The following is a 24,161-nucleotide window of genomic DNA, read 5'->3' on the forward strand; positions in this document are numbered from 1 at the left end:
CTTTCTCTTGATACAATGATGTCCTTTACCCAGATTGCTACTCCTCCTATTCTCTTCTTCCTATCACACCAATACACCTTGTAGCCTTCTCATCCTGTCCTCCAGTTACTCTCCTCCTTAAACCATGTCTCACTCACTGCAACTAAATCGTACTCCTTGCTATCTACTTTGGCTTCAAGGTCTTCCATCTTATTATTTAAATTTCTGGCATTGGTATGGAATATGTTTAACTTTTCCCTTCCTGAAATTCTATTTTCTTGCCTGTCCTTATTCATCACTATTACATCATCAGTTCCTTCCTTAATAGCTTCCCCACCCTCCGCTGACCTAAAAAAGTCTGAATTCCTTCCTCAATTCCCATTGAAAACCTTGCTGCCCCCTTTCTATTTAACAGACGACCAACATTCTGGAAACACTCCCTTTGTCCCTGAAATGATCCACCATTCCAAGAGGGCAAATTTGCCATAAAGAGGACACCTGGGAATTTTAGAGCAACTGGAGCAGACATGGCGCTGGAGCAAACGATAAATAGGTCCAAGAAAGGCACCTCGGGGATAATAGGCAGCACAAAGAAGAAGAAATACGTTGCAATGTGGGACATAATCTACCATGAGATGATGGCAACTAGTAATCTTTTCAGAGAACTAAGTGGAGTTACAACCCAGTACCATCAAGATGTAAACGACTCCTTCAGCAAATATGAGACTGAAACCGGGGAAAGAAACGTCCAAGCAATTCTAACTGTTATTGAAAACAAGGAGAATCCTTTCAGGAAAGATGCCACACAGCAAATACTTCACAATATAATGACACAGGAAGTAATGACTGACGAAATCCGGAATCGGCTGCTTCAGGTAAAAGCAATTGGGACCGCAATCTATGAGAAACTACGTAAAGAACGGGTTGTTGAACAGTCGGCTCAAATATTTCAGACCATTCACAGAACAAATGTGAAAACTTTCAAGAGTATCCGCGCACTCCCAAAAGGTCAAGAGGCTTCAGGAAAGTCACAAACACAGAGGGAAGATAAACATAGGCAGCGTGTCATTGAAATTGCCTGTGCCTGAGGGAGATCCATGACAGAACTTCTAGAATATGACTTGACGTCATCTTCTTCGCTTTTTGACAGCCAGGGTCTTATGTCAAAGAGCACCAAAAGTGGCCTGATGAATGAGATTGCAAAGAAACATTCAATTTGATGTTCTGGATGATTCAAAAGACACGCAGGTTGGGTATATAGCGGATGTCATGGCTAATGTAAGGAAGATGACTGGCAAATAATTTACTAACTTCGGTGAATTTAGTGGAGGCATTGTGGACTACATACAGAGATCTGCAAAGGGAGCTGATCGAATAGATTATATCTTTGATTCATACTTTGACATTTCAATCAAAAACTCGGAAAGAAAGCGACGACAAACCATCTCTCCGATTGAACTGAATGCAGTCAGTGAAGATACACCTTTACCAGTTCAGATGGAGCGGTTCTGGCCAGCTAACAGGAACAAGCATAATCTTGAGATTTTACTGCACCAGACAGCCATAAAGCACGCGCGAGAGACCCCTTCAAGCCTGAAGGTATTTGTGAGTGGCTTTTCAAGTGAATCTGTCGAAGTCCCATGTCTTTCCTGTTGTGATGGCTATTGCAGGGACATTCCAGAACTCTGCATTGATATAGAGGAAGCAGATACACGAATTATACCCCACGCCTTACATGCTGTCGAGCACGGAATACGACTAGTGGTGTTAGCCTCAGACACTGATGTATTTGTGCTGTTGCTCTTTTACTGGGATGTACTGCATGAAAAGGGCCTTTATGAACTGTGGTTGAAAGCTGGCAGTGGAAACTCTACCAAATATATTCCAATACATTCTCTTGCGTCAGATAAAGGGCCTGACCTATGCAAAGTCCTTCCCGCTGTGCATACGCTCACTGGGTGTGATTACACCAGCAAGGTTGGCACAAAGCAAGCGGCCCTTAAAGCAAACCCAGTAGACTACCTTCAAGGATTTGGTTGTAGCCAAAATGGACCTTCTGACGATGAAGTTGAGAGAGCAGAATCATATCTAGTGAAAGTCCTAAAGAATGGAACTACATGCACAACAATGGATGAACTCAGGGATCATAATTATCACCACAGCAAACCCTCACTAGAGAAGTTGCCACCTACAAGCCATGCCATAAAGGCCCATATTCTAAGGGCATATTATGCTACATATGTGATGACATCAATTCTCTCTGCAAATACGACTGAGTTGAATCCTCTCCTATACGGATTTGAAGAGTAAGATGAACTTCTCCATCCAGATAAGACCGTCAGACCCATTCCCGAGGAATATGCTGTGCACTGTACTTTCTTGAAATGTGCGACAGAGAGATGTGCATGTCGAAAGAGTGACCTGCCTAGTTGCCAGTTCTGCAAGTGCCAAGGTATGGGAGACGAGAATGTTTGCTGTAAAAATCCAGCTGGTTGTATCTAAAACCGAACAGAACTCATGTGTGACACTTACAGCTGTGTGGAAATGTACTCCTGGCATCTACATGTATTCCTCCTCCCATTATCAAATTGGCATGATTTGGAATCGTGACTACAGTCAGCAGTATACCTTCATTTGGATATAAAAACCGAGACTATTACTAAAACTGAGCAAATTCAGCAGTTTATTTTTGCTGAATGTACTAAGGATGTTCCGAACCTCCCCCCCCCACCTCTACAGGTGGTTGTTTTAGGACTTAGTGGTTTAACGACATGGGAATATTGTAAGAAATTAGTAAATTCAGTAATATTTAGGCTTAAAGAAATAAGTAGTTGGTGATAGATCATATTCATACTGATGAAAATGTTCGATTACTTTATTTTGTGGCATGTGTCTTCCGCTGCAAAGGAAAATCAGCTTTTCTGAAATAGCACCATTTATCAAAGTTGATATTTACGTTACAAAAGGGTTAATTCTTATACAATGCATATCATGTGATAGAGATATGTCTTGGCAACCTCTGACACAGCCAGAAAACATTCTCAAGTAGTACAGGCAACCTGTAACTCACATTTTTCTTCCGGTGGGTCAGATTTTAAGCAACCCCCGATTTCCATGACCTTTTGACCTCTGGACAACAAATATGCATAATAATCAGATAATTACATATTGTCACATGTAGAGTGAATAAAAACAAATATTTTGAATGGTAGTTTGCAGTTATATCATGTATGGTTGTGGCGTTATAAGCATTTTAGTTTCCCCTACCCCAAATTTTTGGTCGCCTCATGAACGCAAAAGCTTGAGATTATGACGTCATTTTCTCAAATCCGACCAGGCTCCCAGATGTCCACCCTTACTTTTTTGATGTCCCACATGGTCCACTTCAATAATATGAAGAGAAACTTAGGGCACATAAAAGTCACACAGAAACCACCCCAGCCCATGGACAACCATAGGTTGACACCTATCACTCTGCTCATAATTTCTATTTCATTTCCTAATCTTGGGAGAATCCCAGAAAACATGACCTCACAACCCTTTGCTTTCAGCCGCTTACCCAATATCCTGTATCTATTTTTCAAAACTTCTGAGAAAACTTTTCTTAAATACTTTGCTCCTCGGTGTACCACAACCAACTTATTTGTACCATGACCCGATACAATATTGTTTACCCTTCCTTCAATGTCCCTAACTCCTGCTCCTTCAAAACTACACAGATTTCTATGTCCACAATCCTTCCTAGAGAATGAAATTCTCCATATTTAATAGTTTCAACGCCAACAAACCTCGTCTCCCTGGCCTTATTCCTACTTATCTTTATTGCTACACCTTCATCACTCCCTGCACTAGCCGCACTCTCTCCACTGCATGCAGTCTCACCACTTCCCACACTCACTACGTCCTCACCCATGCCTGCACTCACTGCACCCTCACCATTGCCAAACTCCTCAGAAACCTCACTCCACAACTGTAACCAACTATTCTCCACAAATTTCTGACATTCTGCTACTTGTTGCAAATTATCTATCCGTTCCTTGAACCTTGTAACAACTATCCTCAAGTGGGCTAATTCCTCACACTTCCGACAACAGTGAATACCCTAACAGCTTCCCATATTCTTTATGTGGCCCATATTGAGCATCAAGCGCATTTTTGGCTGCTCTTAGAGCACCCTTATTCTGGACATTTCCATCTGTCTGTCTGTCCACGAAACTTTGGTCAAGCCTAGGGCTAGGGACTAAACCACTCAACCGATTCCAATGAAATTTGGTAGGTAGGGCCAATATTTCTGGGAATCGTGTGCTTTCGAATATGGGACCCCGGGCCCTAGCAACGGCCCTTTAAAGTGGTCAAATAAATAAAATAAAAAATAAAAATAAAAAATCGAAAAATCGAAGCTTAGAGTTCTGTGCGCAATCTATCTCGCTCCCTTCATGCCAATTTGCAGCCCTAACAAAAAATATTTGAAGGAGGAGATAGGTTTTGGGCGAGTACAAGTCGAACATTTCAGAAACGGTTAATTGCGAATATCTCTAAGAGAAAGAGTCTGATTTTGATGAAACTTGGGTGAAATGTGTACAATGTGGCTAGCATGTACACAAAAATGAATGGTTGCTAGGCACATCTCCGTTGCTTAGCAACAGCCAAAATACTTTATCGTACATCGTACACTTATTGTGGACTGTACAAAAAAAATCAATACCTCCAAAACTGGACCTCCGGGGGACCTGTTTTTTTTGTGCCCAAGGAGAATGTCTTACAGCATCATATAAAAAAAACAAAATCTTTAGCGAATAGATAAATGGAATTACCAGGGCTGCCATTTGTTAGAGTCTCTTTGGAAACATGCCTGAAATTTCACAAGGTGGGTTTCTCGGCGCAAACTAAGAGGGCTGTGATAATCATATTTATTGTGCTAAATTGATTGATAGCATGTACATGAATATCGGCTAGTCGCGTCGGCCAGCTTTCCATCTAGAGCGAGCAGCCATGTCGCCGACTGGCTTGTTTGTACTTGTCTTCCTTTCTTCTTCACTCTCTATTTATACCCTTTTCCCCCCACCATATTTCGAAGGCCACAACTGACTTAAACACTACACTTAAATGCAAGGGTCTCACTCTGCTTCTTCCAATGAACAAATACAAATACCCGCTAAACTGCTATGAACACGACTGCAACCTTTATAGATACAAACCTATTAACCCCTGACAAATATTGATACCAAAATATGCAAAACAATAAACAAAATAAAGGATAAAACAATTTCTGCCCCTCTCCACCCACCCCTTCTGGCAAAAGGCAGAGGGGGGGCAATTGCTTCCCCCCCCCCCACTCCGGCATCCCAGACTCGAAGGGAGTTTATCCACGTTCACTTACTTTACACTGTAAGGGCAAATTCTTCTTTTTTGTATGCAGCACATAGCCGTGGGTCATAGCAATTGCTGGGGTCGCATCTGTGCCGCTGATGCAGTGCCTCCTGTAGGTTGGGTCAGCAATTTGGAATTTGTTCAGGGTCCCAATGATAGCTTGCCTACTCTTCACAATGGACACCATTGTATCTTTAACATCCACCAGCTAATGCTGGCAGACAGGACATCCAGTTTAATGTCCATTCAAGGGATGGCACACTTGTTGATGACGCGCACTGCCTGTAAAACACCAAGATGACAGTTCATAGCTGAGCCGAGATTCAAACCCAGACTAGCCAGCTTAGAAACGAGCGTGTATACCTCTCAGCTACCCTGCCAGGCCACTATTTTACAGCACAAAGAAATACTATTAAAAAAGGTAGAGGTAGCTTGTTTGGTATTACCATCTCAACACCAGGCCATGACATTGGGAGAAAGCAATGCAGGACATTGGTTGAAATCTCATGTCCCGCATAGATTTGTCCAAATTGTCTCTTCATGTCCTCCTCCTATGTATGTGATTTTGGTACAAGCTTCATCATGAGTTTTAGATCACTGTTAAAGTTTGCATGAGTAAACGAGACTCCATACTTAACCAATCCCAAAATTAATTTTATAAATATCTGCTAAATTTAATGGCATACTCTCATTAGATATGTTTCCTTGTAAGTATTTCTGACAAAAACAAGGTCAAGAACCCTGAGCAAGCATTCAAAACGATTAAAAACAAATGTGATTTCAAGACAACAAATTTAGGTTCTTGATCACAAGGAGTTATTTCAAGAACACAGCTTGTTAGTCTTGCCCCAAAGGGGTTGCGAGACTATTGTAATGCGCGTGTGTGTGTGTGTGTGTGTGTGTGTGTGTGTGTGTGTGTGTGTGTGTGTGTGTGTGTGTGTGTGTGTGTGTGTGTGTGTGTGTGTGTGTGTGTGTGTGTGTGTGTGTGTGTGTGTGTGCGCGCGCGCGTCCACGTTGACATATTTTTGCTTAAAAATTTTTTCTCAGCAACCGCTTGTCCGATCGATGCAAACTTTTAAAAATAGGATGGACTCCCCATGGAGAATATTATACTGAGAACTCTGACGTCATGTCACATGGTATGGCAGCCATATTGGATTAAAAGAAAAAATTTAGACGTCTTCAAAACTGCTCAACAACAAAACCTGAAACTTGGTATATGTCATCAACTCCACAAGACATATATAGGATGATAATGATGACGTCATCGGTGATGTGTTATTCCAGCCATAATTGGTTGAATCAAAATCCTTATCGGAAAAATCTTAAAACTTCATATATCTGATCTACAACCCGATGTGAATGAAGAATAAAACTTATGATGTCATCGGTCACATGGTCTCGCAGCCATATTGGATCAAAAATAAAAACGTAAAAAATCTTCTTGAGAACTGCTTAACAGATTGATCGACGAGCCATGGCTAATATAGTTTGAAGTTTTTATTTATATGCACCTTCAATGATGCAATTTAGCCATAATGTGCACAAAAGTGGTCGTTAAATATCCTAATAATCAATAAATCTACACATAATGGCAATGTAAGTGACATAATAGGGTGCAGGGATGATACGTGTATATGGGTCATAATAGCAGTGGATCATAATAGTAGCGTGTTCAGTTGACGATGGTGTTATCAATCATAAGGAATTGCCATTTTAGTATCCAAATGTGTGTGGATACATCATGCACAAACAGCATTGATGGAACACCTCATGTTCGTGTCCATAGCGTAGGAAAAAGGATCATGGTTTAGGGGTCTATAATGTGCTACACTGAGCGTACCGAGTATCGATGGGACTCTGGCTGAATATCCTCAAGATGAACTCTGCCTCCTCATCACTGTTGAAAGTTGCAGGGATGATGACGTACGAGTCAGGGGGGAGCTGACAGCGGAGGCTCACCTCACGATGGTTTACAAACTGCGGTGTGAATAAGACGGGCTGCGCACTCATGAAGAAATGGGATGGGAGATGTGCTGTGGTCTGAAAACAAACGGAACACTCAAGTTTAGATACATCCTGCCGCAGTTTTCTACAAAATGCACATTTGTATATTTTATGCTCAAAGATATTAATTTCAAAAGATTACCCTAAGGTGGGTTTAAAAGCAAGTTATAAACGTCTTACCTCTGGGGGTATCTGTAATGGGGGGCGGGTGGGATAAAGATGTCGTTATCCTAATATGTAGTATCACGTGTGAAGCTTGCCATTGGTCATCAATAAAGTATTGTAATTATTTTGCAATTTCGAACCTTCACTGTTACGATTTAAAACATGAAGAAGAGGACACAGGAGGAATTAGAACAGTGTGTGTGTGTGTGTGTGTGTGTGTGTGTGTGTGTGTGTGTGTGTGTGTGTGTGTTTACACGTGAGTGAAGGACATTATTTGAGGGTAGATGCCATTCTGTGCTACCTGATAAATGTAGAAGCCGATGGAAACGTACGGTTGTCGATTCCTCTGGTTGTCTCGTGGTTTTTGCATCAGGGACACAATGAAGCTGCATAGAGATGGTGAGCGTAGGTCAACATCATTTGAGTTTGGTGACAACACCATCTGGAACTCTGGGTTCACCCAGAAGGTTTCTGTGGTATCATGGACAGACAGGTAGAATGTGATGTAAAATTTGTGTGCAATATTCACATTTTATTTCTCTGTTCTTCTTGAGGGGCATTTTGAAAAGAAAATACATGTACGATCTATACGTATAAATATAGAGGAACTGAATGCCTTGAATCCTTGAAATATGGAGGATTTCTCTTAACTATCACATACGGGAAGGTAGAATCCCTTACATTCCCACACATGGGAGAATTGTTTACTTTAAAACTCCGAACTTGGAGGAATTGAATCCCAGAAAAGTTTCAAAGTTGAAAATTCAAAAACATTGAATCAGATTTGCCTATTTAGCATTCCTAGCCGAACCAATGACTCATGATGTTCAGAACGAGGCTCAGAAAATCCCATGTACTGCATATCAATCCGATGTCCCCGAGCTACTCGGTGTTCCATACAGAGCGTTGGTTTTGCCAAAGCATTTTTTTGGCCTGAAGTCATGCTGGGTAGTTTCAGTTTGCCATCTCTCTCCCAGCAGTAGTTAGGGCAGGAATTTGTAATTTGTTCATGGTGCAGACAATAGCTCGCATACTCTTCGCGAAGGACACCGTGGGATCATTAACGTCCACCAGCTAATGCTGGCAGATGGTACGGCCGTTTAACATCAATCGGAAGGACGACACACATTGATGAAACACTCTGCCTGTTAAACACCAGGATGACAGTTTATAGCTGGGTTGGGATTCAAACCCAGGCTAGACAGCTGAGAGGAGAGTGTGTGTGCCTCTAGTCTAGGCCATCCTGTGAACCCTACTGCATATAGTAGATGCTATTTTCTGTTAATATCCCTGTAATTCTGATTCAAGTACACTCACGTGTACTCATGTCTTTTTCCTGCATTCTAGTATCTATGCGGTATTCTATACGAGAAGAGAGCCGTGTGTGTGTGTGTGTGTGTGTTTCTCAGAGATGGCTGAACGGATCTTCGTCAAACTTTTAGAGGTTCATCAGTGAGTGCCGGTGAGTGTTGTACGCAAAAAAAAAGTTTTTGAAAATTTTGAAAAAAAAGGGGTTGGTTAACAGAATTTCTTTTTTAAATCTCTTTATAGTGCCTTAGCCTTTGTAGCTACGTGATAAGTAATATTAAATTATCCCTGACCCCCATTCCTTAGTGGGTATAGGGAAGTGTTTTAAGCACCACCAAAAAATAGAAAAAAAAATAGATTTCTTCAAAATGTCAACAGGGTTAGATTTAGAACATCACCGGGCAATGCCGGGTACCCCTGATAGTATTAAATAAGTCAATTCTATGCAATGTATGTATGTATGTATGTATGTATGTATGTATGTATTGTATATCTGAAGAGCATCGAAAAAAACAGGGCACACCCCATCTCCCCCAAATTTTGCAGATGTGTCAGTAGTACCCACTGTCAGATTATGGGCAAATCCCCCCTCCCCCTGCGAGTGGGGGGGGGATGATTACCAATGCTCCCGAGGGGAGCAGGTGTTTCTTGTGTAATAAATATACAACAAAGGCCTTCATGAGCCTTTGATCACTGTAAAAAAGGAAAAATACACGAAACATTATATCCCTGAAAACTTCCAAACATGAAGTAACTGTCTCCCTGAAAACTCTCAAAAAATATAGCAACCATTATTACCAAAAGGAGGTGTGTGTGTGGGTGTGTGCGTGCATGCGCATGTCTGTCTGTCTGTGTGTCCATCATGCTTTATTCCAAAGAGTTCCTGTGACTATGGGAAAATGAAAATGAAAATGGATTTATTTAATTACAATAAAATTTTCAAATTGTAAAACGTCATGTCCGTTTATTCATTCAAAAAAAGCCTTTTAGCTGGACTTAGAGGTTAATATAGCGGTTCCAAAAGAACCATTTTAATCTCTTTGGAATAAACTCTGAGCACACAAACAACACCACCACATCCATGAGCAACAACAACATGTTATAAAAGATCCATTTTTCGTAATTCCTTGAACTTTTTGTCTAGAAAATAGAAAGTTGTATTTTTTACCATCTTAAGGATGAATACCATTCAAAAAAGGAGGTTCAACTTTCTTTCACGGTTTTTGGTAAAATCCAAGATGGCTACCATGTACCTTAAAATATCAATATCTCAGTTCCAGAGCAATCTAGCCATTCAAAGTTGGTGGCTATTACTAGGTTCGTTGACACTATTCACCTGGTAGTTTAGAATGTTCTGGAGCTGACTTTCAAAATGTTCAAAAGCAATCTGACATGCTCATGAGTTAACTGCACAACGAATATGAATGCATAATTGTTACTGAAACGACGACGTGTTTTAACAATAGTGACAATTTTATTATCAGGTACACACAATGACAGTTAAACATTTGGAGCCAAATTTACAAAAGGCATTTAGCGAGCATTTGCTAAACCCACGCCTAACTATTAAACAGTGACAAAACACACAAAAACATCATTGGATACACACAGCTAATCACCCATCTAAATAGCAATTTACAAAGGGAGATAAACAGCTGATTAGTTATGAGCATCTAAACAGCCGATTAGTTATGAAACACCACACGTATCTCCAACATCTGAATGAAATGATGCAGCTGCATGGAATCGCAGCGCCACGGACATTTGTTGCAGGGGATTCAGCGCATTGCTCCTCATCGTAGGTTGACCCAAGTCATCTTACACTGGATTTAGCAACCAAAGAAATGAGGTGTTACACGTCTTTACTAAAAACAACAATATTCAATACAGAGTCAAGCCTCGTGGAAAAGCTATAATACTGAATGTATCAGGACAAAACATAACAAACGGAACAACAGAAAGAAAAGTGGGGGGGGGGGAATGCCAACAAGAGGCCCGAGGGAGAAAATAGACCGAAACGGACAAACAAGGGATGCGGGTAACGATGAAAGGTAGGAGAGAATGCAAGGGGTGGGCAAGATGGATACAGAAGCTAACTATAACAGCACTTGGTTGAGCGCATTCCTCCGCCTGGCTGAACAGTTTACGTTTTGTATCCCACTGATAGGCCAGATCTGCATCCGGACTGAACGCAAATTAAATCGGCTTGTTCTTGTCACAAAACCAACTCTGTCACTAAGTTTCGTCAAAATGCGTCCATAGCGTTTTGAGATATCGTGCTCAAAGACAGACAAACAGGGGTAAAAACATAACCTCTGTCCACCTCAGGTTGGGGAGGGAAAAAGATTGGGGGTGGAGGAGGGGTGGTTAACGGGTGTAGAAAAGATCATGGTTTTGGATTGGGGATGATCTGAGATGGTGGTCATCAGCTATCTTGAAGACCTGAAGGGAAGAATGAGATTTAAGAGAATGTGGAAGTTGATTCCACAGGTCGAAAAAACACAAAGAGGAACGAATGAGAGGGGTGAGCAGGGATCCTGGATTTTGAGAATTTCAATAGAAGGGGGTTGATGGTGGACTGCATGCACCCTGCAGATACCTGTGGGGGACAAAGCATGGAGAGGGCAGAGGGTGTAAGACGAGAAAGGAGGTGGTTGAAGACAGAGAGAACACCAACCTGTCGGTGATGGCAAAGTGATAAGCCCATAGACTGCTTCATCAAGAGAGATTCCAATGATATTTAAGGCATTGTTTTCCACGGCCTAAAGCTTAGTAAGATGTGAGGCAAGGGCACCAGCCCCAAAGGGAGAGCAGTGTTCCATCAAGCTGAGAATGAAGGCCTTGTAGGTGGATAAGCATTCAGGTGTGCAAAGGAAGGACTTTCCACAATAGAGGTTTCCCAGTCGGTGACTGGCTTTGGAAGCGAACTCAAGGTCTTGTGACAATGGAGCAGTTTGAGAGATCACATTACTTTAGTTCACGTTCCACTCTGGATTATTGCAGTTCTCTATTATTTCAGTGATCTAAACTCCAATGTTCTCAGCACTACATGCATGCACAAGTACACTGTGCTCACTTTCATAAAAAAAGCACTTAAATTTGTCATCAGATTTTGCTTGAGATATCACAAATGCAGATGCTTATGCTCTCTCTTCTTCACAGCACATTATGTGACAACATCATAGGTGCACCTACCTTCTTCTGAAGAAGGATAACATCATTTGCAGCACAGGCTTTTGTGTGGCGTTTCTCATCACGGTTAACGTGTTACTGATTTGCCGTGGCTCAACAGGATTTATGCCACACAGCACTTTGAGAAATTAGTGCAGTTCATGTAAAGTGATGAAGTCCACATAAATATTTCCAAGTGTTTGGATGTTCCTTTGTGTGTTTGTACATTATTCTTTCATGGCCGAACAGTAGCAACTACAGGCCAAACATTTTCTTCAGAATCTGGGCAAGGTTTTTAAGCTAACTCTCCTTTGTCCCCCTCCCCCCAACCACCCCACAACAAATTCCCCCCTCAAGGAAATTTTCTGTATGTATGTTTGTGTAGTTCTGAAAATAATAGAAAAAAAATGGCTAGGCCAATCTCTACCAAAGTTATCAAACCGCCAGAGGTACCCAGGATTTGGTCATGGGTAAAACACCCCCCCCCCACCCACATGGTGCTGCACAGGTAAAAATACCGGCTCTGCTGGTGCATGCCTGGTGTTGGCTTAATGGTTAGGGTGGTGGGTTTTGGATCCTAAGTTCCTGAGTTCAAATCCCGCTAAGCTGTTGAATCAATACGAGGTGGGGTTAACTCGGACTGTCATCCTTCCGAGGTCGGCAAAATGAGTGCCAGCTTGCTGGTATACTGTGTCGGAGTGTCGACCCATTCAGGATTGTGCCCAATAACCAAGGATGACTGCTTAAGCAGCACCAATGCTCTGCACAGATTATGGTCCCAATCTCTCTCTCTCCTGCTAGTACAGTATGTTATAAAGTGTTTCCAATTTATATATGAAAATCTCTCGGAATTTCAATATGGTGCATATCTTCATGCATTATCGTTTTGCATCCTCATTGAAACTCAGATAGACATGCAACATGTTTATGAAGTGCAACATGCTGTCTTTCGATTAAACCTGTCAGTGAAGCGACAGGTAAGCACTGCTGGCGTTTCTGAAAAATCCCAAACATAAAGGAACAGTGTCTGAAAAATCCTAAGCATGAAGGAACTGTATCCCTGAAAACTCCCAAACTTGAAGAAACCATCTGAAAACCCTCAAATTTAAAAGAACTGTGTTTGAAAACTTTGTCACTCCTACAACACTTCTGTGCTCAAGTTGGCCAACCTATGTGCCGACGGCAGCCGCCAGCAGAACTCCCACGAATCCACTTCCCCTCATGCAGCCGAACTGTCCATCCAGATGTCCTGGAATCCAGCCTCTCTGCAGGGTTAAGATGGCACAAACTGAGACTTTTGAAGTGTCGCTGAAAATCATCCATGGACATCCTGCGGAAAAAAAAAATTACAACATTGTGAGGATTTCTTTTCTGTTTCATTTCAGGTTGGCTTGTTTGCCCTTCCCATCTCAACATGTAACAAACTAGAGAGTTCATACAACATGATACCATGTGCAGTGTTCAAGTACATATGGAACTGCACTTCAATCTTAATAAAATAATGATTTTAAAGATTGTTTAAAAAACAAGAAATCCAGAAGTTTAGCTTCACTGAAGCAGTCTTATACATTACTCTTACACACTGTAGTAAGATGACATTGAGTCACAGTTTAGGAGATGGAGGCTTTATTGATCACCATAGGACGCAGTGCCGATCATCATCGTACATAGCCATATCGGCGGCCTCTTCTACACCCCAATACTGTACTCTCACATGCCACGTCCACTCATTCTATTACATGTGTCTTGGAAGTATTATGAAGGTGATTTGTGTTCTATAGTGTTCACATGTTTAATTGTTTAAATGAAGGGGTAAAGAGGTTTAAAGGTGGATAAATAAATAAATTTTCAGCATCAGTGGAATTTCTTTAAGAATCATCCATGGAAAGGGTACAAAGTCAGTTTATGGCATTTATAAACAAGAATAGCACTCGGGAGAGCACATACCTCCCCCACCGAAAGGCCGGATCTGCATCCAGAGCTGAACCCAAATCTAATCGGCTTGTTCTCGTCACCTACCCAACTCATCTACCAAGTTTTGTCATAATCCATCCAAAACATTTTGAAATATGCTAAAAAAAAAGTTTTTGGCCCAAATCTCTCAATGGTGAAGAATCTGTCATGTACTTTTCATCGGTGCTAATATTGTTTGTACTTTTAAATCATGAACTTTGTTCCATTTACTTGTCCAACTAATGGCAGTAGTGTAGGCATGGTTTAAAAAAAAAATCTGGTTTATAAACAATCATTTTACCCCACACTATTCTCAGGCTCTTGGACCTCCCCTTCGGGGGACTGGCATTGAGGAAGGTTGAACGGAAGTGTGACGACGCTTTTATGCCTGGAAACTCACTATTTACACCATCGTGGAAATGACTCATGGACAGGAGTTTCACTGGAGTTAAACAAAAGTTCATGGGAGTTCACTGAAGTTCACTGGAGTTAAACCACATTCGCAGCCCTATCTTCAGCGACGCATTTCCTCTCTTGACTCATGGAGTTTCGTACCACGTGCCACATTGCGGCTCTATCTTCAGTGGGTTTTCACTCCTTTCAACTGCGGGACGACTAGCATCGAACCCCTTTCGGTGATCAGATTATTCTCATGGGCACTGGACATTTATGACACCCGAGTCACTGAGTGAATCGTATTATGTCGTGGACACGATGCCGAATTGGCCCACTGGTGATATGCCATTTCTTGCTTCCTACTGAACTTGTAACTGCATTCACCCGCACCCAAGCTCGACAGCTTATGGGACGCCGCTCAGACTGGACGAGGTTATCAACCTTCAGTGGTGAGTCGAAGTCAATAACTCTATTTTCTATAAATGACTTTTAAATTAAAAAAAAATATTTTATCCAGAACCTGATCTGAATCTTCATCAAAATCGAATCAATTCTTCCTTGTCACACACCCAACCTGTCTACAAAGTTTAGTCGAAATCCGTCCATAATTTTTTGAGATATTGTGCTCACAAACAGACAAGCAGACAAACAAATAGACAGACAGGGGTGAAAACATAATCTCTGTCTCCCTTTGGTGGTGAAGGCAATTAACTTTATTAATCATCACTCACCAAAACTCTCCATCTTCTTGAGTATCTCTCAGAACATTTCTGCTGCTTCCATCGAGATAATTCCAATTGAGAGACCTGTGAATGGATAAAGGCAAACGGGACAATTAATGATATATTTGGGACTGTCGACATTCAGACGCATTGTGAAGGTTGCTCTGATTGAACAGCACACCTAAAACAAGCCATGAAAAGTCAAAAGTTACCCCAGAATTATAGATGGGTTAATTCCCCCAGAATTACCAACGCGATAATTACCCCAGAATTACGGATGGCATAATTCCCCCAGAATTATGGAAGGGATAATTACCCCAGAATTACGAATGGGATAATTGCACCATAATTAACCTCCGCCATCTTTGAAAATGGATGGAGGTTACTGTTTTCACCCCTTTCTGTTTGTTTGTTTGTTTGTTTGTGAACAGTATTACGGAAAAACTCCTCGACGGATTTCGCCGAAACTTGGTGGGGCGGTTAGGTATGGTCCAAGGATCATGCCATTAAATTTTGGACTTGGTCCCCCCCCCCTCAAAAAAAAAATAGTTTGAGAAAATTTTTTTTTTTTTTTTTGCATTTCTACATGTTTTAAGTGATTTCCAACCTCCCCCCACCCCAAAAAAAAATGTTGGAGAAAAGAATTATAACTCAGCACTGTTGACATCATATTTAATGAATAAGATATAAGGTTCACTTGAGTGACCCAGCAGTATTGGCGGCGGAGGTTTTGCACTCTCCCGAGTGCTCCCCCTCCAGTTTGTTTGCTTGTTTGTTTGTGAACAGTATTACGGAAAAACTCCTCGACGGATTTCGACGAAACTTGGTGGGGGGGGGTTAGGTATGGTCCAAGGATCATGCCATTAAATTTTGGACTTGGTCCCCCCCCCCAAAAAAAAATTGTTAGAGAAAATTTTTTTTTTGTGCATTTCTACATGTTTTAAGTGATTTCCAACCCCCCCCAAATTCCCCCCCCCAAATTTTTATTTTGCATTTCTACATGTTTTAAGTGATTTCCAACCCCCCGCCCCCCAAAAAATAGAGAATTTTTTTGCATTTCTACATGTTTTAAGTGATTTCCACCCCCCAAAAAAATTGAGAAATTTTGTTTTTGCATTTCTACATATTGTAAGTGATTTCCAACCCCCTAAAAATTGTTACACCCCCTCCAAAAAAAGGAAAAAAAATTATTTGCATTTGTACGTTTTCAGTGATTTAAAACCCCCCCCCAAATTTTTTTTTTTTGCATTTCTACATGTTTTAAGTGATTTCCAACCCCCCACCCCCAAAAATTTTTTACCCCCCAAAAAAATAGGGAATTTTTTTGCATTTCTACATGTTTTAAGTGATTTCCACCCCCCCAAAAAAAATTGAGAATTTTTTTTTTTGCATTTCTACATATTTTAAATGATTTCCACCCCCTAAAAATTGTTACACCACCCCCTCCAAAAAAAAGAATTTTTTTTGCATTTGTACGCTTTCAGTGATTTCCAACCCCCCCAAAAAAATTGTTACAGAAAAAAAATTTTTGCAACTTTTTTTTCAACAAAATTTCGATTTTTTTTTTTTTTTTGCATTTTTACATGTTTTAAGTGATTTCCACCCCCCCCCCCCCAAAAAAAAAATGGAGAAAAGAACTATAACTGTCAGCACTGTTGACATCATATTTAATGAATAAGACATAAGGTTCACTTGAGTGACCCAGCAGTATTGGCGGCGGAGGTTTTTCACTCTCCCGAGTGCTCCCCCTCCAGTTATAGATGGGTTAATTCCCCCAGAATTACAGAAGGGATTATATATATACATATATATATATATATATATATATATATATATATATATATATATATATATACATACATATATATATACATACATATATATATATATATATATATATATATATATATTGTTGTGGTTGACCAAATTCGCAAACCACCAATCAGGTCCCTAAGGTGAGATATCTCCGTAAGTATATGTGTAGTTAGGCCCAAACCCGTTGTCTAGTGGGAATACATGTCATTCATGCATGCTGCGACTCTTCAGGATAGCCGTTTTTCTTTTACTATCTTTATTTTGGACCAACCGCCATGATTACCACCTCCAACCGCGTCTCAACAGTCATCACAACATCAACCACCCACCGCGGCGCCGCTTCACCACAGCAGCCACGACCTTTGCCGTCAACCCTCGCAACCGTCGCATCGCCACCGTTCTTGCGCCGCTTGTGGGTACCGGTATTGGACTCGTGCAGGGCGCGCGCCGAACAGCGTGTACAAAACCACGGACTTTCCGCTCCAAAAACGGATCAAAAACGACTCACGCCCACTTTTGTTCCGTCCAATCGGTGAGCAAGGGGCGATTTGGCCCCGCCTCCAGGGCGTTGGAGGGCGGTCGCTATATGCAAATTCATGGATCAAAATGCATTCACGCCCACTTTTTCTCGGGCCAATGGGGAGCGAGGTGAAAGGTCGAAGGCAGGGGGTCAAAGGCGAAGCCACGGGGCTTATATAAGCGGCTGCGTTCGTCAGAAAAGGGTCGTCGTGTGTGCGTTGGAAGGAGTTCGCAGGAGGAAGAGTTCGGAGTTGGAGTCGGAGCGAAGAGGACGGAGCTGTGGAGAGGCGGCGGCGGCGAAGGCAGACGAGGGGTGCTCGCGTCGGTGCCGGGAGCTGCACACCAGGGAGGCCGACGGCGCGACCTGGTCGAGGTGGAGACGCTCGTCGCGGGACCCGAGACAGAGTAAAAATCCTCCTTTCCCCGAGCATCAGCAACCCCCTCCTGTTTCCCCCCGCGCTGAGATAGTGTGACCAAGGGGGCCCCCTTCCCACCCCCTACCAGACACTGTCCGCGAGGCCCGCGGAGTTGAGGCACCACCGCCGCTCCGCGTCTCATCACCAGACGGGTAGGCCCGACACGGTCTCGGCTCCAGGCCCGCCTACCCCCTCATCCTGGAGGGTGGTTCTCTTTTCTTTTGCTTTGGGAATGTGCGTTGTCGGCGCCGTCTGTGAAGTAAAATTGTATAAGTGTTGCCGTGTGCTCGGTAGTCGGTATTAGCTCTGCATTGTGTCTTCGCTTTTACATTTGCTTTTTGTGTAAAATTGCATTGTGTTTCTCTTCTTTTCTATGTGCTTTTGGTGGAATTGTATATGTGTGCTTTCCGTTCATCGCGAATAAATGTGCTTTATGTTGAACTGTTTTCCCGCTTCGCTTCGTCATTTCTTTCATTGAATCCTCATCTTGCTTCACGTAAAGGGTTGGTAGTGGGCTGAATACGCCCGATAATTAATCGAACCGTCGAGGCCGACGATAACACCGCTCGGTTATCCCGATAGTACGGAACGGGTCGCTTAAGTGGCCCGTGTCCGAAGTCGACCTGCGGCGAGGTGCGATCGCCCGGTCTACCCTCCGTGTGGGTACTTAGGTAGGTCGAATTTGGCGAGCAACCCTATCCCACGCGGGGGCCGTTTGGCTCGATCGCGGTGAGACCGAAAGGTCCACCCGTGACTGGTTCCCGGCGTTAGTCCGAGAGGGTCACGACTGGATTGTCCGTCCGGTGGGCGACGTGCCGCGATTCGAGTTACGTGGCCGTCAGCACGCCGGCGGGCGCGAATCCGTAACACTGGTGTCAGGAGTGGGATACAAATCCATCGCCCTCCTCGCGGCACTGGTATCGGAGAACAGGAAAACGGGCTCTCCTGTCTCCAGCTAAATTCACGGGAATCGGTCCAGGGGTGAGAGAAGCGACCCCTGATTCCCTCCAAATTACGAGCAAGCTAAATTAACCCTTTACGAGAATAAGATGGCGTCTCAAGGCGAGCGGGAGCCGGGGGTATTAGGTATGTGTCGTCATGTAGGATCCATGGCCCAGGTCGGTTCTTTTTATAATTATAACCCCACCACTAACTGTGGTCAGTGGGAGCGGCTTGAGCACGAACTTTGCCGGCAAACGGAGTCGCACAATGGCAGCACGGAGCGGGCTGATATTAATGGCACAGCACGAGGCGTGAGCTCCCAGTCACCGGTTCAAGGCACGTGGTCACGGCATGTGCCATGGCAGGCGTGGCAGGATGACTATGCGAGCATTGGCAGGCTTCAGGCACAATTGGGGGATGTCTTGGAAAAGGTGAAGCGTTATGAAGAATATATCGAGGAGGTGCAAGTTGGAGTGGACGAGTCACAATGGCACGCAGACGCGCTTCAGAAAAATTACGTGTACGGGGGACACAGCGATTGGACGATTTACTGGAACGAATTCGGTGGCAAAAACATGACTTGGCCAATAGAGTCGACAAATTACGTGGGAAAAAGAATTTGGTAGTGTTTTATACCCGTCAGTTGGAATATGCGAAGAGCAAACTGAACAAAAGAATAGAGGAACAGCAGATTGGTATCTCCCAGGAAAGGAAACAATGGGAGGAAGAATGGAAAACCGAGCTCGAAAAGAAACAAAAGGAGCACGACTTGGAAGTAAAACAATTAATGGAAAAAATTATTGGAGCAAGCAAGGCGGTTCAAAGAACTGGAGGAGAGAGTGAGGGAAATATTGTTGGAAGAGAAAAAATGTGAACACGATGGGGAGTTGGAACAATTGAAGGAAGAGATAAGAACAGGCAATCAGGAAAGAGAAAGCCTAGAATGGAAGATAAAAAAGGAGAGAGACAGCTCGAGGAAAGGTCGGAGGAATTGCTGGAAAAGTCAGAACAGTTCGAAGAACTGCAGGGAGAATTGAGGAAGGAAGGAGAAAGGAAAACAAAGCTCGAAAAGGAAAAACGCGAACAAGATGGAGAATTGGAACTACTGAAGCGAGAGGTAAGGGCAAGCCAGTTTAAAAGAGAAATCCTGGAAGGGGAGATTAGAATGGGAAAGGAATGGCAGAAAAAACTAAATGAATACAGTAAAAAATTTGGTTTCCGTATAAAGATGTAGAACACATGTCGAAGCATGTTTAGCAGAGAACAATTGTCTTTCTGCCCTTCTGTAATGTGTCGTAACCTCCCCCCCCCAACCATCCCTCCACTGTATTCCTCTAAATCATTTCTCATTTGTAATCTGTGTTCTTTTAATTGCACGAATCACTACTATGCATGAGCCAGAAACCTCACCCCACCCCCAATAGGAATCAAAATCACCAGAAGAACGGTGCAACGTTGAGAAAAAGCCATGCAAGATGGCAGTTTTGAGAGAGGAGGAGGAGGAGGAGGAGGAGGAAGAGTCATTGGCAGTTTGAGGGAGAGTTGAACGCTTGGTGCAAGTGCGAAATAGGCGTGCAAGAAGCAGAGCAAATGAAATGAGGACCACAGCGTGTTCCAATCCTGAGTCCCTGACTGCCAAAAGTGTGGAGGCAATGGCACACCACCAAGAACCCCACAAAAGCCCGAGTGGGGAAGCACAACATGTCCCGCAAATGAGCCCACCGCCATAGACACCACAACCACCACGTGCAAGCATTGTGAGTGGGAAGGTCCTTTCGGTCTCGTTACCGGAATTACGTGAGGGACATGTGCGATTGAATAGTCGCTTCGCTTCGTATTGTCTCAGTCTAAGTGTTCTCTCTCTCTTTCGCTATCCCTTTGAATAAACCCTGTACTGTTTCCATTATTGAAGTGTTGGTTGATGCATGTCCAGAAATGGAAACGTAAAACCGTGGCACAAGTAAAGCCACGACAATTGGAAATTGCCACCAAAACCTCATGAGGAGGATACAAACGCAGTGATTCGTCAAATGTCTTCACTCGGCCCCCATTATTTAGAACTGTTAAACACAACGCAGGCAACAAGCTCGAACGTAGAACAGAAACCGAAGCAAAGATCTTTTGGCCTATCTCGGCAGACGATGTCGCAGTCCCACGGACTATCACTTGCTAAATTGCTGACCGTTCGGGTGGGAGATTTGATTGTGTTCACCCACATCACCGTTACACTGGTGTTCAGGAGTAAGATTCGGTCCCGAAGTGCGGATCACTGTTAAGCACCCACTTCAAAGATTCTTTTCAGTCGATTTACACGTTTGGCAGTTTATTTCTTCCCATACATTGTTGTTGTCCCAAGGAATAAGACAATGAAGTATTCTTTCACTTTCTTTCCCCATACTGCATCACTTTGGAACTCTTTACCTGCATTCCCCTTTCCCCTCAAGCCTAACCTACCTTAGTTCAAGAGGAATGTCAATAGATTTCTTCTTCCTGTTTAATATCTAGGCTTTCCTTTGTGTAGCCGCCACCTTGAGTTGCCTTTGGCTTTGTGGTGGGTGAAATGCCATTAGAAAAAGATATGTAAGACACCCTACAGAAAGTGATGTGTAACCTGATACTGCGAATAAGAAAATGTGTACAACAGACTAACAGAGGGGAGATCATATTGAGCACTGGGTTCAAGTATCGAAACTTGAGGATTGTACAAATATTTCACATTAAAAACTTCGTTCATATCTGTCGACGGTGTTGATTTACGATTTTTTGTTTCATTTCCTTTTTTTATGGCCCACTTTGCATAAGCGGTCAAGTAATAAAGGCCAACCTCTTCAAAATTTGATGTTAAGTACTTCAGGGTATGTTGTCGATGAGTTAAGTTCACGACAATCTCGTGGAGATTTTGTGAATGACAAAGCTGAAAGTAGAGGTGTTAACATTTCTTGAAGAACAGTAACATGAACAGTAACATGAACAATTGAAGGAGACTTCCGGTTCCGGTTTTGAGCGGCAAGAGGTCTCCTTCGGGGCTCCCTGCTGACATTCTCAAAGTTAAGTTCCGATTGTTATTTGTCCCGTTTTAACTGTTTAATTTTCTCACCTACATGTTAATGTGTGTTCCTAGTTCGGTTTTGTTTCAAAAATCGTGCTATTTTGTGAGTATTTATGTCGACGTTCTTACCTGGTGTTTGAGGCCTAGTCCTAGGCTTGAGGCCTACCGGTTCCACTTGGTGTTCGATCGTTTTTTTTTGTTTGTTTGTTTGTTTTTTCTCCCCATTTCCTTCAATTTCTATCCTCCCCATTACCTTCAATTTTCATCTTCCCCACTTTCCAAACATCCCCCATTCTCCCAACTAATCTCTTTCTTATCTCAAAAAAAAAAAAATAAAAAAAATAAAAAAAATATACCCAACAACAACAACACGCTCACCTCCCGATTCTGCTACTTCTTCTTCCTCTTAACTTCCTCCTCGTCTTCCTCGATTTTTTTTATTTTTTTTATTTTTTTTATTTTTATTTTTATTTTTTTATTTTTTTTTACACTTCCATGACCTAATCTGTTGAACTCTCTCATACATTAATATTAACAACAAAAACGATCTTATAATGCTTCATCTTCCTCTCTCACACATGTGGTACTCTTTACTGTTTCACAATGCACTACTCTTCTGCTATTTTAACAGACTGCTCTCATTTCGACCTCTCCTTCATTCCTTGCCTAAAAAATCCAACTATTACAGCGCTTCTTCTCTCCATGCTCTGAATTCGCCTTCATTGCATCCATCAAGAATTGTGTTAAATCGCATCTCTGACCTAAAACTTTTAAAAACCACAGTTTGCCATGGATGCTCGCTTTCCATCAAACATTCTTTTTTTCCAACTTCAGTGCCAACTCACCCCCTCACCCCTCACTCTCACTCTCAAAGCAACCATCCCACTCTTCTCCCTCCAAGCCTCCCTCTCACCTCTTTCAAAATTCCCCCCTCACCTTTCTCCCACCTTTCATCCCCCTCACTCTTCCTTCTCTAAGTTGCCCCCCTCTCATCCACCAACCTGCCTCCCTCCACTGCCCTCTCACCTCCATCTCTTCACTCCACCTCCTCAAATACTCAACTGCCATCTTCCTTGTCTCTTGTCCCCCCTCTCTCCCAGCACCACAGAGCCTTTTCTCCTCCTCATTCGGCCCCCTCCCCTCGCTATTCTGCAATACCCCACACTCCTTCAGCAACCCTCCTTACCTCCCCCCCTCGTCCCTCGTCCTACCCTCCCCCGCCCCCTCCACCTCCTGCACCCAAAGCCTCCTCCCCTACCTCTTCATTAAAAGTGTGGACCTCAAATATCCGGGGCCTTCGCTCAAACCTTTCAGATCTTTCCATGCAGGTTGCCACTGACAAACCAGACATTATCTGCCGAACAGAAACTTTCCTCTCCCAAGACGTGTCTGACTCCCAAGTATCTCTCCCTGGTTACTCCCTCTTACGGTATGACAGACCTGAGCCTCGTCCTGGTGGAGGTGTTGCTCTCTTCATCAAAGACTCTATTCCTCACTCTCCCTGCACTGCTCTCACTCCCCCCACACCCCCAGGAATACCTCTGGCTTCGGCTTCCCCTCCACTCCCACCTCATGTTTATATGTGTACTGTACCGTCCACCGAACAGTGATGACTCCATCTACACCTCACTCTCCGAAAACATGGACCATCTTCTATCTTCTCATCCAAACTCTCTCTTCCTCTTATGTGGCGACTTCAATTGTCATCACGCCAGTTGGCTCGGTGTGGGTACCTCTCTCACCTGCCATGGGACATCAGCAAAAGCTTTCTGTGACTCATTGGGACTGACTCAATCGGTCAACTTCCCGACCCGGATCTCAACCAATGGTACTCCATCTCTTCTGGATCTGATTTTGACAAATTTCCCTGACAATATCTGCTGCTCTTCCTTCGCTCCAATTGGTTCTTCTGACCACGTCCTTGTTAAAGTGGACATCTCTCTGGCTGTTATCAGAGAACCACCTCACCGCCGTCGAGTCTGGCATTTCACTCAAGCCGACTGGCAGGGTCTCCGAGCAGCCATCAAACTTACAGACTGGTCTCCTATCACTACTTTCTCAAACATCAACTCATCCTGGGAATTGTTTCAAAGAAACTTGCTCTCCCTCATGCACAGATTTATCCCCTCTCGTGTTCAGTTGTCTTACCCTTCCTCCCGCCCTTGGTTTACTGAAGCTTGTGGCGAGGCAGTTGTCCTGAAACAACTTGCCTTTGCCTCATGGAAAGCAAACCCAACTGAGGGCAATCTCAGTTCTTTCCACAAAGCTCGGAACAAGTGTGTAACTACCCTCAGGAGAGCCAGAAAACAACATCTTTCTCATCTCAAGTCTGAACTCTCAAACCTCTCT

The 24,161-nt window shown here is 43.1% G+C and overlaps 1 protein-coding gene across 4 annotated transcripts in view; it reads right to left on the minus strand.

The window, feature by feature from the left end:
• Window positions 1-24,161, minus strand: part of LOC147014876 (calpain-1 catalytic subunit-like) — a 181,907-nt gene that overhangs the window by 37,110 nt on the left and 120,636 nt on the right. For all 4 annotated transcript variants that reach the window (XM_085853294.1, XM_085853293.1, XM_085853295.1 and 1 more), the window contains 5 exons: window positions 15,081-15,155; window positions 13,170-13,330; window positions 7,823-7,992; window positions 7,537-7,548; window positions 7,193-7,392 (listed from right to left, as the gene is read on the minus strand). In XM_085853294.1, coding sequence (XP_085709420.1) covers window positions 7,193-7,392; window positions 7,537-7,548; window positions 7,823-7,992; window positions 13,170-13,330; window positions 15,081-15,155 — 618 coding nt within the window. The remainder of the gene's footprint in view (window positions 1-7,192; window positions 7,393-7,536; window positions 7,549-7,822; window positions 7,993-13,169; window positions 13,331-15,080; window positions 15,156-24,161) is intronic.

Source organism: Eptatretus burgeri, chromosome 13 (genome assembly GCF_056783735.1).
Source record: "Eptatretus burgeri isolate ZD-2024b chromosome 13, Ebu_testis_v1, whole genome shotgun sequence".
In the NCBI taxonomy this organism is placed as follows: domain Eukaryota; kingdom Metazoa; phylum Chordata; class Myxini; order Myxiniformes; family Myxinidae; genus Eptatretus; species Eptatretus burgeri.